The sequence below is a fragment of the Daktulosphaira vitifoliae genome, unplaced genomic scaffold (assembly GCF_025091365.1).
Source record: "Daktulosphaira vitifoliae isolate Bord-2020 unplaced genomic scaffold, ASM2509136v1 Scaffold_2, whole genome shotgun sequence".
Taxonomy (NCBI): Eukaryota; Metazoa; Arthropoda; class Insecta; order Hemiptera; family Phylloxeridae; genus Daktulosphaira; species Daktulosphaira vitifoliae.
In genome coordinates this window covers 31,940,669-31,961,144 of record NW_026099573.1, presented here as the reverse complement: position 1 = coordinate 31,961,144, position 20,476 = coordinate 31,940,669, and the positions used below count along the sequence as shown (strand labels likewise).

Genomic DNA, 20,476 nt, shown 5'->3' with positions numbered 1-20,476 from the left:
TTTATTATTTTTTTAAAGCTCTTTATGCTCTTTTAAAGGCCATAGCGGTCATCCTTAAAAGAAAAGGTTTCTTAACCATTGATGATGGTAGTATTATGAATAGACATTTTTTAAGTTACAACAAACAACTAGTAAAATTTTAATAAAACTACATATTTACTAAATAAAAAATTTAAAATTAGAATTTTTTTACATATGTTTTTATCAGGATTAGACGAATATTTTATTTTAGACTAGAACTGTTTATAATGTAAATAATAACTATCCATAAATACAATTTTATTATTTCAATCGATTAACTATATAATTTTATTTAGCATCAATAAAATTGAACAATTATAAGATATAAATGAAATAATAATAATAAGACTAAAATTTTTAGTAGAATTTTATCATGAATTCGCATTATATCTAAGATAAATTACTAACTATGAAAAATAATTCACATCCAGAAAAAATATGAAATAGCCAATTAGTTTAGCAACAAACAAAAATGTAGACTAGTAGTACCATAGTCAAAAAAAGTAAATTTGAAATCAATAGCTATAATAATACACCCTAAATAAATCACCTGATAAAATGAAAAAAATATTAAAATGCGAAATTCTTTTTTACTTTTATCTATTAAGTTGGATTATTTTAGATCATTATCTAAAAATATCCACTTAAGCCTATTTTTTTAATTCTACTATCATTGACATTTATATTAATGCAATGAGATAAACATCATTAAGAAAAAAATATATGTTTATTTAGTCTAACATAATAGTTACTGACCTATGCCCCGAAAAGAAGACATGTTTTTTTCTATAATAACAAAAAAATATATAAATATATATGTATTATCATCATAAAGTCACATTTTATACGCATTATTTAACTGTTAGTTACACCATACGGCATAGTGAGCGCATTTAAAAAAAATATAATAAGACTAACCAAGTTTTTTAAGCAAATAAATTTTATTTTCCATAAAAAGAATTATAAAATTTGAGATTTGTGACACGTTGTATAATTTAATCAAATTTTTCTATACATAACTTTGTTAACACGACTTACACAATTAAATATCCTTTAATTAATTAAATGAGTTCAACAAAAAAGGTGATTTATTAAACATATAACTTATAATTTAACAATTGATCTATTACTACCACAACCTTTGAATGCAAAAAGGTACCGAAAAAGATGTAATGAAGTTTTTTAATTAATAACAATTGAAGTGAAACATATACAATGCCTAACTTAGAAAATGTTTTTAGAATATACAACTCAAAAGAATTCATGTCAGCCGTGTTTCAATATGATATACCATTATTAAAAAGATCTTCTCAGCTTTGCATCGAATATAAAAATTGTTACACGATATTTGCACGCCAAAATTAAACCAAAAACTGTTGATAATACATTAGGAAGTCGTCGTTAAAATTAAAATTTATTTAATATATTTTATTTTTTATATTTTTTATGTTAAATAACATATTTGACATGCATCCTTTTGCAATTGGATAACTCAAATCAAAAATTAATTTACTTATAAAATAAGAAATGCCATGCTATTAAAACGGTAAAAAATATTTTTCATAAAAAAACTTTACAGTAATAATTAATTAAAATGATTATTTTAGATGTAAGGATTCACTTAACCAAACACAATTGATTTCTGATGGTTTCCTTCAATTATAATTTAGCATAAAGTAAACCAGCAAATTTTGAGTTCAAAGTTTATAAAGCACTACATATTACAAGCGTCTTAAATCAAAATGACAATCATAATTATTGTTTTCGCGTATTTGTAACCTATAAGGGCGCTAAACAGCATATAAAATTTGGCCTTTAATTAACCATAAATTAAGATACCTATAAACTACATAGAAACTAATTGTAGTTTAGCGACAATATAACGTTAATTGTTTTTGATTCCATATTATTAATGTTTTAGAAGTTACAAAAAGAAACAAAAATGAATAGAAATTGCCCAAAAATAGCACCAAGAAAACTTATTGAGTAGAACAACATTAGGCACAGAATATTTTGTAAAATTCACAACTAAGGCAGAAAGAACATCAATATGAAAACTTTAATATATCCCAACCCTTTATTGAATACCTTTAAATAAGTTGTTGATAAATAAACATCAATTTGGCTCATAATTATGCCCTGCTTAGTGGCGTTCTCAAATTTTTTTCTTGTGAAAGGTGATATACATAAGAACATTTATTGTACCCTGTATTTATTTTCTTCGTGGGAGCTTCTTTACCTCATATTTCTTCATTGAAGTACTAAAAGGAACGCAACTGTATAAAATTATAATATTTTTCTAAAAAGAAACAACGATAGTCAGTTTAATTTACCACCCGACAGATTGGTCACTGAAGAGATCGTGAATATTGAAGAGTAACTATCTCTTAGCAAACTAGAAAACTTAAAAAAGAAAAAAAAAAATGTTGAAATAAAAAAACTTAAATATCCTTTTATTTGAAATGTTTTCACTACACTTCATTGAAGAACATCATTCTTTATTAAAATTAGTAAAAAATAGATATTTTAATAGATAATTTCATCATAACTTTAATTAAACGAATGGAAAATAGATAAATTATTTTTTTTAGGTAATTCTGTTATATTTACTGAATAGTAAGAATTATTTAATAATAAACTATTGATTTAAGCACAGTGAATAGCTAGAAAGAGATTTATTTATTTAAAGAGCTTAAATTAAATTAAAGATGAAAATTTTCACAAGAAAATAAAAAAATAGACAATTTTGAAAGTTGTCTAGAAAGATGAACATGCATAATATTATATAAATGTAATAGACATAAATAGTAAAAAAAAAACATTTTTTTATTTATGAAATTTAGCGACACAGCTAAATTTTATTTTCCTTCACCTTAAAGCATGAAATCGCTCAAAAAAGTATTTTTGGAGTGAGTAAGTAAAGCACTTCTTACTATTTGCGTTTATGCATATAGTTTAGTATGATGAACAAAATTAGTTTGATAATAATATTATTAATTTTTAAAAACTCAAAGGAGAGCTATTTTCTTGCTTTAAAGAAAAACCGTGTTTAAAAAACGCACTATGATGACCACATAAGAAAGACTGCCAAATTTTGTAATTTATCACGATGTGTCCCACTTCCGGATATCCATATTTCGTTGGTAATTATTTTCGGTGGTGAAACCGGCGAGGGGAAATTTTAAGTTTCTGACGACACCATTGACGTAATTTCAACGGAAATTTAGAAGCTATTTTAAAATCCTTGGTAAAGAAATCTATACAAAACGTTTACATTCACAAAAATATACATTTTATGAAGGCGTCACAGAAACTTAGGAAAAACGTACAACCCTGAAGTTGTTTATTAGTCAAAAATTTTACTCATTCATAACACATTACATTCGTTTTAGTTTTAATAAGTGAAAATTTCTAGAACAAAAATTAATTTTCGGTCTGGTTGAAAATACCAGACACAAGGACCACAAAATAAGTGAAAATAAATATCATTTGATTACTTCATAAATGAAGTAATTAAGCTTATACAGTTCAACATTTTTTAAATCAATACTGTGTTTAATTATTATTATACCTTATACAAAAAAAAAAAAAAAGAATTAATAGAAAAAAAAACTTTAGTATAGTAATAAGGCTAGAATTTATATGTGAAAACAAAAAAAAACAAGCTTTATATTATCTAAAAAAGTGATCTCGATATATTTTGAGTTTTTACTGTTTTAATGTAATCTCTAAAAGATATTGTATTAAGGATAAACTCGATTTTTCTGATTTATATATAGAAAACAAAAACTACTAAAAAGATAATTGAATTAAAAAAACAAATTTTAAATCACTAATCCATTAATTACTTAAAAAATAAATAGTATTTTTAAAACTTTACTTGAAATATGTATGTTACATAAGTGATACAGAACTATAAAAATTGTTGACCGAATCTATTAAAATAAATAATTAAGTAATCTATAATGAATTTTTTTTTTATTTTTATACTTTAATATGCTTACTAAGATCACAATGACTATATATTAATTATAAATTACAATAATAATATAATATTAGGGATTGGCCTGACCTAGTGAGTAGAAACGGGTCCCGGGTTCGATCCCCAAGGTGCCAACAAGATTTTTCTTGTGATTTTCTCATTGGTGGCGTCTGACTTCTAGTGTAAGCCGACCATAATACCCGTCCAGTCCAACATTAGCTTAGCCAACAACCATCTTTGACTTCCTAATATGTGAAAGAGGGAGCCACCCCCTACGCAGCATATTAAATTCGGGAAATAGAAGGATGTAAAACTGATAATTAATATTATTAATTACTATAGTTAAATTTTGTATAACAAAAAGTTGATTTATGCTAAAAAAGGATTATAATCAGTACTATGTCCAGACAAGAATAATCGATGGAAAACAATAAAACTTAAAATAAATGTATATAAGATTTAATTATTTTTACCTCATATACATATGATACGCTACTAGAATAAAAATGTTCCTCTCTAAAATTTGTTCTATGTGACAATGATATATACTTTTCTTATAACTTTTCTACTTTTCGAGGCGTTATGCCCTCCTAGTTGAACCTGCTCGTATACCAAAAAAAAATAACAAAAATAAATACATCAACTTGCTATGCCCAGTAAATACAGAATGAACCTAAATGAATATATCTCACGCAATTTCTTTAAAAATATAAGGTACTTTAACAAAAAAATATATAGTTCTACCCTCCTACTTACTTTTTAAAATTGTATAAACTATAGATTTTTAAGCGTAATCATATATGTTTGACAAACTTATTAAAGAGAAAACGATTTTTAAACCATTACTTTAAAGATATAAGTATTTTTCCATTATTACGGAAGAAGAGCAATTCAGAAATGCTTAGATAAAAATTAATAGACTTGCGCTTCACCTTCATTATTTACTCTTAAATGTTTTAACTTTCGAAATACTGAGTCAATTTATTACCGACCAATCATTTTTTTTATTTGAAAGTTAAATAAAAATGGATGTTTCCATATAAAAAACCAAAGTTTAAGCAAATTTGCAAGGAAAAAGGTGAAATAAAACTACATTTTTAGTGTTAATTGAAGTGGATAGAAAAAATTATATATTATCTTAGAATTTTGAAAATATGCGTGAAACATTTAGCAGACCACCTGTAAAGAAAAAGAAAAACAATTCACGCTTGTATCGAGCACATATACAGAATTTTTCAAGTTAAATTTTAATGTGTAAAAATAGTCAATTCCATTTAATTTTTAATCTTATAAAATCATAAAAAATTCCTACAGACACTTCAAACTTAATGAATTAAAACGGACGTTCCGTCGGTAAGTAGAAAATGTAAATAAATGTAGCAATAAGATATTTTTATAAATGACAGTGTTTAACTAGCAACACGAGTTAAATTTATGGTCATTATGTAGAGGCGATATTGAAAATACTATTTGTAGAGCAAAATAAAATCATTTATACGTATTGGTTTTCCGATTTTAATGACATTAGTTAGTGGTCAACTGCGAGATCGAATTTCAAACTAACAATAATATTTTTAGTTCGCAAATTACAATTATTATATTGGACGAATTCATTCGTATAAAAATAACTATGCAACATGCAGTTGGTGACAATTGTCTTAGGGGTCATTTAATTTTATCCTGTGTTTATGAAGGCGCCTAGTTTCAAACGATGATTACAAAACGTTCATTTTAAATGCTCAAACAACCCCATAGATGTAAAATTAAGTCAATTTATGAGTAAATAATGTTAGCTTTAATATTATAACTATGATATTTGGACGTAGATTTAAGTTATGATATTACATATGCATATGAATACTACCTATACTATACTATACTAGTATAGTTAAAATATACTGTAAATAATTTGTCACACGTATCATATAAATTTGAAAAACATTACAGAAAACAAACAAGTGAAATAAAAATATGTTAACCCCCGGAACTACATTAACTGCCTGGTCAGGTCGAGTTATTCTCGGCATTGGTGTGTTTTATTTTTACAGTATCCGTACACGAGTGCCAGAACTGTTCAACGTGGGTAGTTATCAATTTTTTAACCGCACTAACACTTTTACTAAGGTTTTGCCGTAGAAAAGGGCTATCAAAGAATGAAAATATTTTTATTTTCATAGTGCAAAAACTTTCTGGTGTTAGAAACCGACGGTGGTAATGCAGAAGAGTAAGTAGCTATTCGCTATAGAAGCCGAATATAATGTCGTTAAAAATATTACCGTTGTCGGCATGGCAAATGCGGAGTTTCCGAAGCGTTGGCGGCATCAGCTTAATGTTCAGTTATAAATAGCGGACAGGACAAGGTCACTCGAATTGTCAGACAAAGAAAGCAGCGTCAGGCCAAATATAAACGTACTTATTTATAGCACAGTGTCTCACTGTTAATAATCCCTCCGCGTTTCAGCTACCTCATTACCATGCCCCTAAAGCACTTGATCAACTGAAAACTTTGTCCTTTTCTCATACACGCAAACGCATACCAACTTCACAAAACGTAGAATTAAAATTTTTAAGAAAATTTAACTCGTATAACTGGTTGGAATCAAATTTAATCAATATTGTTTACTACTTTTGAATCAAGTACAAAAATTAAACGCCTAAAAAAACGTACATAGTAAATTACATAATTATTATGGTTGTCATAATAAAATGATATATTGTGGAAATAGTTTATACATGATGATTACTTGAATGATATTTAACTTATTATGCCCCGCCAATAAATAATTGGTAGAAAGGCTTCAACGAAAGATAAAAAAAAACCATACTAGAGCTATAAATACGGTTTCATATAACAAGAACTTGTAAGTAAACATAACATTTATTTCAATTAACTAATGCCACGTGTCTATGTGATTTTCTATTTACAGAACAGTTTCATCGATATGAATTAACCACAAAGTTCAATTTAAAAGTTGTTCATTTGTTAAGTTTATAATGACGACGAACAAAAGAGTGTTGAAACTTAGCAGGTTTCTTCATGAAATTATTAAAATGCAGTAAATATTAAAAAGTTTATAGAAAAAAGGTTACACATTGTTTTTATTTATTTATTACATTTATCACTAAACTAAAATTGGTATAATTTTTTTTGGTAAATATAAAAATACAGACAATAGTTGTTACATAGTAAAATAATTTGAGTTTTTAAATCATAAATATAATAAAATTTAAGGAGCTATTATTTTTTTTAGAAAAAACAAGAATGACTCATTAAATAAACATATATGTAAGTTCCTCAAAACAAGTTTTCATGTTTTTACAAAAAAGCAATTAGAATAACATTAAAAATAGATTCCCGAATAATCAAAAATCGATACTATTAAAAAAATTATAGCAGAACTTTACGAATATAAATGTAAAATAAAAATGTTAAGACTTTATTTATCTTTATTTACCCACATAGCTTGTTTATAATATTAACTATGAAATCGCAGGTTAATATTCCTCGGATTTACGAAATAATCTTTGTTCTGTTAGCTATTTGTAATTTGTTATTTTATTTGTAATTTGATAATGAATTCAAATAAATGGATAAAACTATAAAAGTTTACATTTTTGACTATTCAAAATTATGGCGCCGAACGCTTCAACTAAAAATTATTTGTAATCTTTTCACATATCACTGAGCAAATTTGGTCCAGTAGAAGTTTATATATTTGCATAACTGTCCAAAATAATAGTAAACCCAATAGCTTCTTAACAATACATCGAATCTCAAATCAAAATCTCATCTTTAATATTTAAAAAAATATGGAGTAAAAAAATAAATAAATATATATACATAATTTTATCCGACATAAAATAGACGTGAATTAAAGATTAAAAATCAATATACGATAGTTTTATAAAAACATACCAATAAAATAATACTTATTAATTTATGATTAAAATAAACAGGACTAAATTAAAATCTATATAGGCAGTACTTTTGGAAAATATCACCAACGATAAAATTATGTGATGAGTAACAAAAAAAAAAAACTCAGTCACTAGACTAGTCTTGTAAAATTCGAGATAGACACTTAAAAATGCGGAAACCGTGACTTTCCCCTAAATTATTCTCCTATAATTTGTTTGTAATATTTAGATTCAGTAAAATCTATAGATAATATTCATTATATTATGACACTTGTTTTAACATTTTCAACAATAAAAAAATAATTTGTAGCATCATTCATTAGCTTATTTTTAAAGTAACTTATTGTAATAGACAAACTTTCTCATTAAGAACTATTAATAAATCACTTAATACTAATTGTTATAGTATAAGATAATACAAATCAATTAATTTATAGATTTTTTTAAAAAATAATTAAACAAAATATTTTATAAAACAACATGTAGCCTATTAATACAGGATTAAGTTTGGATTTAGAATCCTGCTTAAATTGTATATATTTTTTTAATAAACGATACCTGTATTACATTTTAAAAATAAATCCTTCAAAAAATGTTATTAAATTAAATCTACAGGGTTTACTAATGTAATTCAGCGGCAGTCAAATGAATTTGACATGAAAGGAGGTGAAAAGCTTATATGATAAAAATTAACATGGGAGCTTAGTTCCCATATCTAAGAACATTTTTATTTGTATAACTATATTAAGTTGTATTACAACATATATTGTATGTTATTATGGACTATTAGATATTCATAAATGGATTTTTTCTTATTGAGCCTACTTCAAATATTTAAAAATATTTTGATTTATACTCCATTGAATTTACCTACGTTTAAATAATAACCAAGACTTAAAGTTTTATGTATACATTTGTAGAATTAATATTTTTTTTCTTATTAATTATGTTAAATAATTTTTTAATTGAATATAAATCATATATAAAGTTCTCAAAATATAAAATACATACAATAAATGTTGTACAAAATGTCAAAAATCATAAAATGTAAAATGTCCAAAATATCAATAGGGTATCTATCCTAATAATTCACTCCCATTTGACTGCCACTGATGAATTTATGCTATCAGCCTGCGGCCGCTGGATGATAACTAATATTAAATAGTATATGTTATGAATTTACATTAATTTTGTATGAAATGACAAGCTAATTTTAAAGGAGAAATTTTAATTACAAAGAAATTTATAGTCTTTTCGAAAAAAAAGTCGCCCCATAACTCAAAGTACTAATTTGATGTTAAAAAAGTCGTATTACTAAAATTGATGCTAAATATACATACACAATCTATAATTATTTAAAAAGATCGTTTTTAAAGGTGTTACATATTGTAATTTCTGGAAATAGGATTTCATAACCATTTAAGCAACATTTTCAAAACTTCAAAGAAAAATAAAAATTCCTGGAAGCAAGATATTTTGAAAATTACTAAAATATGAGACTAAAATATATAAATTTATAAAATATTTTTTAACTAAATAGTACATGAATATATATTTATTATATATTGTGAATTTTTTATGAAAACGGCACGTAAAAAATAATTTTATTTATTTTTAACTCATATTTGCTAGAAATTACAATTTTGTAACACAATGACCTATTTAAATAATTTATAGATTACGCCTATATATTTCACTTAAATTTTGTTATGCAACTTTTTTAATGTAGAATTATCACTTTGTGAGGCAACAATAATTTTGAAAATTCTAAAATAAAAGACATTGTATTATATATACGTCATATAATTGCTTTATAAAATTATTTAAAAATTATTCAATATTAATAATATTTTAATTAAAATTTTATTTTTGAAAAACCTAATAAAATTTTTTTTGTAATATACTCCATGAAAAAATCGACGTTTTCTATTATGTATCTAGTACTGGGACGGTATCGCCAATAAATCCAATATGCATACCATAAAAAAGGAACAAATATGTTCAAATTTATGTAATTAATGCATATTTATAACATTTATTTATTAGTAAAAAGCAAAAATGGTTCTTTTTTTAATTTATTCTTTTAATAATTCTTCAACAAAATCATTATTTCCAATATAGGTGGTAGACCATTTTTGAACACTTAATTAATTTTATTTGTTGGGAATATATTTTATGCTTAAATAAAATTTAGAAACAGATTAATCAGATTTAGATGGTGTACAAATGTTAGGCAGATAAATAGGGTCAAAGTGAAATTACTATCAACATACCACTTTCAGTTTAAAAATGTGTTAAAAAATTATGCAAGTAAGCCCCAAGCTATAATTAAGAGTGGGGGAAATATATATTTTTGCCGTTTAAATTTTTTTTTTAAATTGTGCGACCTTTTAATTAAAAATTATATTTTGATATTATAATCTTATATTAAAAAATGACCAACTAAAATGATTTAATTTTGACTAATAGGGGTTGTGTTAACTCCCACGCCCTTCTATTGGATAGGTCCTGATTACCTACAATCAAAAGAATTTTTAGGATAAATTCATGCAATTGTTACATCATTTTACTTAAAATTAAACAAATGTATGTATATAGGAAATAAAGGCTGCTGACGTAAATGTTTTTAAATTGAGAAATTTTCTTTAGTTCATAGTTCTAACTTCGAATTAATATAAATTATAATTTACGAGCATTGATATATAATTGTATCGATGATAATTTTCTTGGGAAAATAACTGTGGACGTCATATAATAGGACAACAAATACCGATAATATTAGCAATAATATCACATACGAGATGGAAACTAAAACTTAGTGATGGCTTAATATTGTTTACGGAATTATTACACAGTAAAAACGCTATTACCATACAATATAAATACAACAATCGCTTTAAGATGGATAAAAATTATAAACAAAATCTATTTATAGCGTATGTTACTAGAATATGACCAGAGAGTAATTTTAAATCATGTCATGGATACGTCTGTACGGATCGATGTATATTGGTTAAGAATATCTGTTTATACATATATAATATTGAGTATTATTTAACAATTCCAAGCCCACGTGTACTTCTTTTTTATGTATAACATGATATTTTGTAATCATGAATATCTTATTTATAAAGCTTTTGGATAAAACAACGCTCAGTTGAATTCACTTTTGTTTTGTATAGGACACGTGTTACAGTAGATCTCCCTCGGCGCATTTATAACGCAAAAACAATTCCAAGAAAAAGTTTCTTATTATTCTTTGCTTCAGTTGATAATACAACGAAAAATACACTAATATGCTATGATACACCCCTTTAGCAATAGCCCTTAAAATGTGAATCACGTGAACAATTTGAATAGTTACTTTATTAATAATACGTTAATTAATTAACATCCAAATAAATTAAGGTAATATTAGCTTTATGAGTATATAATAAGACTCATTATTATTAGACGTATCAATTGTGCCGTAATGTATCCCAACACAAATTCAAAAAACTATTTTTATAAAATAAATAAATTAGAATGGTAAAAACAAGTTTAGTATAAATTAACAGCCATAACTTAGAAAAATAAAATTTATATCAACTTTTCAAATTTTAGATAGTTACCTTATTTTGTTTTCGACAAAACCACGAAATCCATAACGGCTGAATGAAAAATGAACTCTGTCAACACTTCGCCGAGCGCCGATTTTCAGCTAATATTTAGAAAGGCAAAGTTAAAATTTTCTAAACTGTTATGATAACAATACAAACAACACAACTAGTTAGAAAACAATACGGAGGTCCAATATGGTAAAAAAATAACAAGGAAATTACTTCATAAAATAAATAATATTCAACAATTAAACTTAATATGACGACCAACACTAGTGTTTTAACACTTGGCGTATTAGATCAAATTATTAAAATAATATATAATTTATAATATCATGACGACACTATTATAAAATAACGACGATAATGTGTCCGGGAGAAGGAGGCGCACACATGTACACTAACACCGCATGGCGCGCGACACAGAAATAGAATCCGACGGGCAAGAACAACGCGATAAATTTATTATTGTAAAATTTGGGGTCAACATGACGACTTATTTAAAGACTGCCACTGCCGCCGACATTTATATACATTGCAAACAAACATCGCCTTAATATTAAAAAACGGTAGCACAGTGGGGTCGCGGCGGCACAGTATAGACGTGGTATAGTTGGGACAAGTATAGATTTAATCTGACAGTGATTAAAATCACTATAATAAGAAACGCTTCGATGCGAATCTGTAGATAGTGTTTAATTTTAAGAAATTGATAGATTATTTCAAAAGCAACAATAACTCTTATTCCCTTAATTTTATTTCCAATTAGTTATTTGATTTATAATTATAATATATGAATAAATAATAATTAAAGTAATTAAATTTAGTATGAAATTGATTTTCAATAATTTAATATTGTAATTTTTATGGAGATATTGTAAAAATAATTAAGCAGTTGTATATATTTTTACTTTTAACGCCTATCAAAATTTAAAGGACTTGATTCAATACTTTTCAATAAAAAATGTTTGTTACTTAAAACAAAGTTATAAGTTTTATACACTGGACTACAAGGAACTTTAAACAGAAATAAAAATATACTATTCTAAATCAACTTTTCGCGATATTTTCAAATGTTCAATTAGACTATTTCTATCACTTTTAAGTTTTTATTATTATTAAAAAATAAATAATTACATATGAAAAAATAATTAAGAACAAAAAAAAATTGTTTTAAATTAATACTGATTTTGATTTTTATTATGTTAAAAATAAGGAAAAAGACGTATTTAAGCTATCTATTTTATAATTCTTTAAAGTTGATTTCTGTGAAAGGTTATAATAAAAAAACAATTTATTTATTACCATAACTTTTAGCTCAACTCGCATATTTGAAACTGACATTAATAAATAGAAAATTTTATGAGAATTAAAAATATTGTATTGTTAAGATTGCATTTTTTAGGAATAATTTCTATAGCAATATGTTATCAAAAAAATTCCAAGAAGACAAATCCAGAGGTGAAATTATTTTTTTCAAATTAAAGTATATTTCATAAACTTTAATTTAAGATATATATAAAAGTGTCAGTATTTCCGGAACAGTTTCAAAAATTAAATTTAAAATGTCCTAGTTTCAATACGCATTTTAAAAGTTTTGGCCCCCCTTTATAAAGGATATAACCCGATCTAAAAAACAAGTGTGTCAGATAAAGGGGTATATAAAAATGATTTATAAAAAAAAGATTTATACAGGGTGGTCCGCCACTCACTGACAACTAAAATAACTTTTGATCCAGTTAATATTTTTAGTTGATTTTTTTTTTAAATAATAAATATACGTTAGGTCTATAGCTATATCTCAATAATTCATTTTTTTACATTTTATTAAAAATATAAATTATTTTTAAAATTTTAATAAAATGTAAAAAAAAAATCTAAGATAGCTATTTTGTAAAGTAGAATTTAAGAAAAATTTTAGTAAAAAAATATCTTATTAATATTCAGTAGTAAATATTCTATAGCGTTTTGAAGTTTGTGAAAATTTGAATTTTCATGTATTATTTTACTGTATTAAACATTGAAATACGTATTGAGAAATGGACAGAAGAAAACGCTATCTTATCATGATTACTGTGTACACATATGATGATAATGTGTATACATTACAAACTTGGCATTAATACTATGATAAGAAATTAGATAAGGCAATTATTACTTATCTCTCTCATTCAAAAGTATAAGTCATTTTCATGGAAAAAGTTACACACCTCCAAATTATAGTAAATAAAATAAAATAAGATAAGTAAATAAAATGTAAAATAATGAATTATTGAGATATAGCTATAGACCTAACGTATAACTATTATTTAAAAAAAAAATCAACTAAAAATATTAACTGGATCAAAAGTTATTTAAGTTGTCAGTGAGTGGTGGGCCACCCTGTATAGATCCTTACATCTTTCAAAAAGTTATAGTAATATAAATTTAAAAATAAAAAATCGAGAATTTTTTAACGGAAATCGTACGTATTTCTTTAACTTTGATGTCCGTTTTCACTATGAAGACAAATCTATAGGTCAAAATTTTTTTTTCTTAATAAAGTATATTACATAAGCTTTAAGTTAAGGTATATATCAAAGTGTCAGTATTTTTGAAACATTTTTAAAAGTTAAGTTGAAAAAATTCTACTTTCTGTACGCATTTTTAAAAGTTTGAACCCTCCCTGTATAAAAGGGAATTTGTTATAATTTAAAGAAAAAGTATGTCGAATTAAAGAGGTATATATAAATTATTTATGATTAAAAAATACAATTGAATTCATGCTTTTTTTAAAAAGTCTTAGCAACATAAAGTTAATAAATGTAAAATATAATAAAAATAGCATATTATTGAATACGGCAGTTATTTTCACCATGAAGACAAATCCAGAGATCAAAAATTTTTTTTTTCCATAATAAAGTATATTATATTATTTTTAATTCAAGATATATATAAAAGTGTCAATCTTTCAGGAACATTTTGTAAAGTTAAGTTGAAAAAGTTAATTTTTTGTGAAAAAGTTATCATTTTTAATCGCCTCTTGTGGGGAGGTAAAGGGTCAAATGTTCACAAAAATATATCAAATGATAGTGAAATACCTAACGTATTTCTAAAAAAATTATGGCAGTTTTAAGAAAACATTTTTTTTAATAATGTTGAAAATTACTAATTGTTTAAATTAAATTTTTTGGGGGATTTCTCTCATATACAGGGAACGGTGTAATTTTTTTCAATATTTGAGGGTAATGTCTTCGACTAGATACAATTTGTGATCTTTTGACGTATTGTTCATAAAAATGAACAACACGTTCAAAAATCACTACCTATACATAATTTGTATAAAAACCTAGGAAGCATAACCTTCCTAGATTTTTTCCAAATATTTGGTAAAAATTAAATTAAAAAAAAAATTATACTAAATAATAATTTTATAATTATCGATAGTTATTAATTATGACTTCTCAAATAAACATATAAAATTCGTTATAAAAATGCAGAAAACCATTTTCTAAATTGTGGGTTTAGTTGGACAGTTTGTACTTTATAAACTAATTGCAGTGAGCTTTTGGAGGGTATACAGAGCAGTGGGCCAAAATGCAATTTTAGTTTGCAAAAGTAGACATTTCAACAATCTTTAAAATTTTAAATTAATTCGATTTTATATAAACTGGTTCTAAGTGATAGTAAATATAGAATCTTTATTACCAATTATAAGTCTATCACCATGACGCGACGATAAGCTTAAATATTGTCATTAGATATTGAATTCTGTAAAGTATTTCAGTTATTTATGTAACTAATAAAATGTGTACAGCATTTGCCACTTTCTAAGCAATCTTTTAAAGAATTTAAATGACATGGTTATGTTTGGTTCAGAAGATAACAATTTATTTTCAGTCTATTATTTATGTTAAAATACAGACATCATTTAAGTCTTTAATTATGAAGTCAATGAAATAATTATTTTACTTTAAAAAAGGTAACAACTATTTTTAGTGTCATCAAAAGATTTAAAATTTTTTAATAAGTATTGTTAAATATATGTACTCTAATACGAAATATTATTTATTTCCCCTCCCCGACCCTCTTAATTAAATTTTTGATGAATTTTTAGATAATAGTGATAAGCAATTATAAAAAATAGTTCTCTGACAGTGAGATTTCTTTAAAAAAACATTTAATATGCCTTTTAGCCAAATTAAATTTGATTTTTATTAATGAATTACTTGAAAGTAGACTAATTAAAAATTGTAGTGTTGAGGATGACGATTTTGAAAAATGAATGGCAACAGAGTTAAGGGATTTTATTGCACTATTGATAAAACATAGAAGGAATCAAACTATTATTATAACAAGTTTTTGTATAATACTACAACTATCTTATCATACACAGAACATGAGGTTTTAGCGTTAATTATCGACACCCATATGTCAAAAGATGCATACGTTAAAACTAGATTAAGGATAAAACACGAAAGGAAAATATTTATCCTTCTTATAATCATATTCGTGTAGCAAAATATAAACGTTACCTGAAGGCATAGATATTAATAAAGTAAAAGCTTTTGTTTCTTTACCAAATGTTTTAGATCATATTGTAAACATATTATTTAAATCATTTTACTTGGATAACAATATAAATGTTGAAAATGAATTTAATAATTTTTATTTTATATGTAAATGGGATTGTGATAGGAGTGAGTTCTTGCTACAGTGAACACAACCGAAATGTTGAAAATTTGCAAAACAGTCAAACTATAACAGATGGCAGTGTTTTTTATTTTCATTTGTTCCTCTGCAACTAATGGAAACATCTATAAGTTTGAATGAAAAAATTATTTCATGGGAAAATCATACACCTTCATCTACGCGGTATTGTCGGGCAATTAAATTGATAATTGAAAAAGAAATAGCAGTGGTTACGAAAAATTAGGCAAGATAAGTCGAACTAGAAATTTTAGAATTACAACCCTTAAAAAAAATGTTATATTTATAAATTATGCAATGATAATGACAATGATTGATGGTAAAGTAATTACCATTTTTTACTAAAAGAATTTTCAAGTTAGAATTGTTATATTTGCAAATGTAACCCAACAAATATGAATAACCTAAATATAATGCCGTACGTTTAAAATAGATGAAGGTAACTTAACTTAGTGTGGATAGATTATCCACACTACACGGGTGGATAAAGTTTTTATGTACACTTGATTATTGCCTATAAATTAGAATCAACTTCTACAGCAAAAATGTTAACTATTAAACAAAAAAAAAATTAATATCAGACAGAAAACAAGAAATACAACCTCGTCTATGGTAAGAATTAGGTACAAAAATTGAGTAGTTCAGAACATGGTATATCGAACACTGGTAATGCTGCAAGAAAATTGTTTAAATACTCCCTAAAAGTTTCTGAGATCACTAGAGTTGATTATCGTTTGATTAAAAGGTTCGCTACAGTACTTACAGTCATGAGTCGTGGTCATGACATAAATTAAAAACGATTTGACGATAATGCGCTTATAATGAAATTGCTAAACTGTATGTAGAGTTATATAGTTGGTATCGTATGCCACCAAGTGTACATAAAATTTTAAGACATTTAATACATTGATAATTAAAAACGTTATTGTTCTTATTAGCCAGTTGTCTGAAGAGGTGCAAAAGTCAAGAAACAAAGATTTGAAGCTATTAAGAGAATACCATTCAAGAAAATCCTCACATGTAAATACTAACTCAGATTTATTCAAGTTTTTATTAATCACATCAGATCCGATTATTTCAGCATTACAATCATAAAGTAAAATACCACCAAATAGACTGCCTCCAAAAGCTCTCATAATGAATAACGACAAAGAAGAAAGCAGTAGAGATTCAGATTGATTTTTTTTATTTATAATTAATTCTTAAATTCACAATACTCCAATAATAAAAACATTTAATAAAAATAATTTGCTCTTATATCTTGTATGATGACGTAGCCGCCCCTAACTTTGCTTAATCTATGTATATTATTAATCTCCTCCGTGGCAATTATAGAGTCGGCGGGAAATAAAATGAAATTCGTAAAAGTTATATGTAACACTTTTTTGGATTAAGTTTGTTCGTGATAAATAAATCACCCTGTATATATTTTAAATGCTTAAGTAAATGAAATACACACAATATCTTCATGTATTAATAGTTCTACGGACAAAGCACGAATATATTATTATAAAATCAAAATTCATAAAATGTGGAAATTGATTTGAATAATTAGGTTTCCTTTTACATTTTATACATTTTTACAAATAATAAGGGAATAAGTATCAACTTTTCGATTTGCAGCACTAATATGTTAAAAGTATGTCTAAAAAATTAATAACATTAATTATACTATGAAGTCATTGCTTCGTTCTATATACAACGAAATATGTGAAAAGGTGTTATAAAATAATTAAATATTCAAACAAGAAAATAGAAGTTGCGCAGAAGAAAAATACTGCGTATTATATCTACGGCCTCCACTCTAAAGAGTATTAATTTAAGTTTGTATAAAAATTGTTAATACATATTAGTCACCATTATTTTAATATTCTAGGGAACATATCATCTGTGATGTCACCGTCTATTCTAAAGCTCGATGAACTTCATATTTATAGTTTTTTTAAAGTAACAATTAAAAACATTTACTATTATATAAACAATATCTATTGATCAATAAAAATAACACCTGTACAATTTAATTTAGTAAGGCTCGTTTATTTGAAAAAAAAAAAACCTAAACTTTCCTTAACTATTACGTTGGAAAATTTTACATTGATTATGATTAAAGCCCGAATTTATTACATTTAAACATTTTGTTCAAGGCATTTTAAAAAGACCCAAAATTATACAAATATGTTGTAGACATATACAGGCGATCTGTAAATTTTAAGTTACTTGATTACACTAAAATAATAATAATTTTGAGAATTTATTTTTATATTATTCAGTTATATATAATTCTCTATCTTGCAACTATTAAGTATTTGTTTGGTTCATCCCTAATACGTTATATGGGTATGAACAATACATACTTAATTAGCTTATAAGAAAGAAAATACTTTAACACGATTATTAGTCTTAAAATAAATACAATATTGGAAAAACAATTTTTTTTTGTTTTAGTTATATATATAATATTTGATTTATCAGCTAATAATACTTTTTAGAATCATACCTTATAACTTATAGGGATGTCAACTTTATATTTTTTAATGGTAAGATACATATTTAATTAGCTTATAAAATAGGAAATAATATATCGAGGGAAATAAATGCCCGATAACAACTTTTGGACTAGTATTTCAAAAGTTATTAATAATTTAAAATATTGACTGGAGGTAAGGAATGGGTGCTACTATTTTTTATCACTAGACATTTACTACCTACTATTATCATTCACTCGAATTTAATATTGTTGTAATAAAAAAAATATTAAGTTTAAAAAACTAATATTTTTTTTATTAACAAAAATGAAAAATTCTCGACATTTTTGGAGTAAGTGAGAGTCTTACCCAATTTGGATTAACCTGGAAATTTGAATAAAATAAAATATACTTAAAATAATTGTTAAGTTTTTTTAATTATTTTGTATAAATAATCGTTATTTCCTTAAATAAATTTTTGTTATGTAATAAATTATTACATAACAAAATCATTGAAATCTAAACAAATTAATCAATATTACAAGGTGATTGTTTTAACGCTATTCACTCGATTTCTTTTAACAAATAAGTTTTTTGGAAACAATTTTTGTTTGCAATTTATATTATTTTTTGTATCTCTATTTTTCTGTTATAAAATATTTTTTTAGGGTCATCTCTTATATCTCATAGGGATGTTAACTACCTTTTTTTCTAATGGAAAAATACATATAAGACTAGCTTATAAAATAGTAAAACAGTGTTGATAAGGGATCAACCAAACAAATACTTAATAGCTGATAAATTAAAAATTATGTGTAACTGATAAATACAAAAAAAAATTCTCAATATTCTTATTTATGGGTAATCGAGTGATTCATGATTAATTGATCATTCCTGTATAGAAGCATAGAAATATTTTTCGTTTAAGAAAAAATAAACACTGCTAGTCCTCCTCCCCAGTATTATAGCCCTAGTAAGTACACAATACTAAGTTTTCAATCCAATTGATACAATTTTGTACTGGCCGATATGGTCGGAATGACTTATCAGAAATAAATAAAAATTTATCCAAGATCTACATAGTTATTTTTTACGCGAGTTATTAAAAAAATATCAACTTTATTTTTATTAGATTGTTATTTGATAATAATAGCCTTTCGATAGTTACGTTTAACGAGAATATTGACCCAAATCGGAAAATATCAAAAAGCTCATATTTCTACAGAAATAAAATATTTTTGAAGTTATTATTTTATTAGTTTATTCATACTTATATTGTTGTTGGACAATACCCTAGAATATTAATTCATTCTTAAAAATATAAGAACATTATTATGTACGGTTACATAATATTAACTTTCTACAAGTATAATTTAATAAAAATAAATAAATAATTTCAAATGAGTAAATTAGTATAAAAAGAACTATTCAACTGTTATTTAATTAATTTAACATAAAGTAAACTACACACTCACCTGTCCTATTAACGTTAGATTCTGAAGGATCAGAGGACATATTTAAACGAAAATTTCGGCCACAGCCTTCATATAACACTTTTTACTGCGACAACAAAGGCTCCATTTTTTCAATGCATTACAAGTCAAAAATTGCCAATCTGTAAAAATGTATGAAATTAACATTTATATCATACTTTAGGGTTTAATGGACAATATAAAAATTTTAAACGAAAAAACAATTTAAAAAAAGCTGTCTTTATATATGGAATGACCCTATAGTAATATTGTAATTAGTACTATTAATTTAATGTAGTGTATGTTTTAAATGAGAACATTTCATATTTA

General features: G+C 24.9%; 1 protein-coding gene across 8 annotated transcripts in view; it reads right to left on the bottom strand.

The window, feature by feature from the left end:
- Positions 1 to 20,476, bottom strand: part of LOC126899920 (histone deacetylase 4) — a 53,819-nt gene that overhangs the window by 27,430 nt on the left and 5,913 nt on the right. For 7 of the 8 annotated variants that reach the window (XM_050675194.1, XM_050675186.1, XM_050675189.1 and 4 more), the window contains exon 2: positions 20,150 to 20,289. In XM_050675194.1, coding sequence (XP_050531151.1) covers positions 20,150 to 20,189 — 40 coding nt within the window. In that variant the 5' untranslated portion in view covers positions 20,190 to 20,289. Of the gene's footprint in view, positions 1 to 11,532; positions 11,934 to 20,149; positions 20,290 to 20,476 lie in introns of those variants that run through there. The other variant, XM_050675193.1, reaches the window with a different exon arrangement.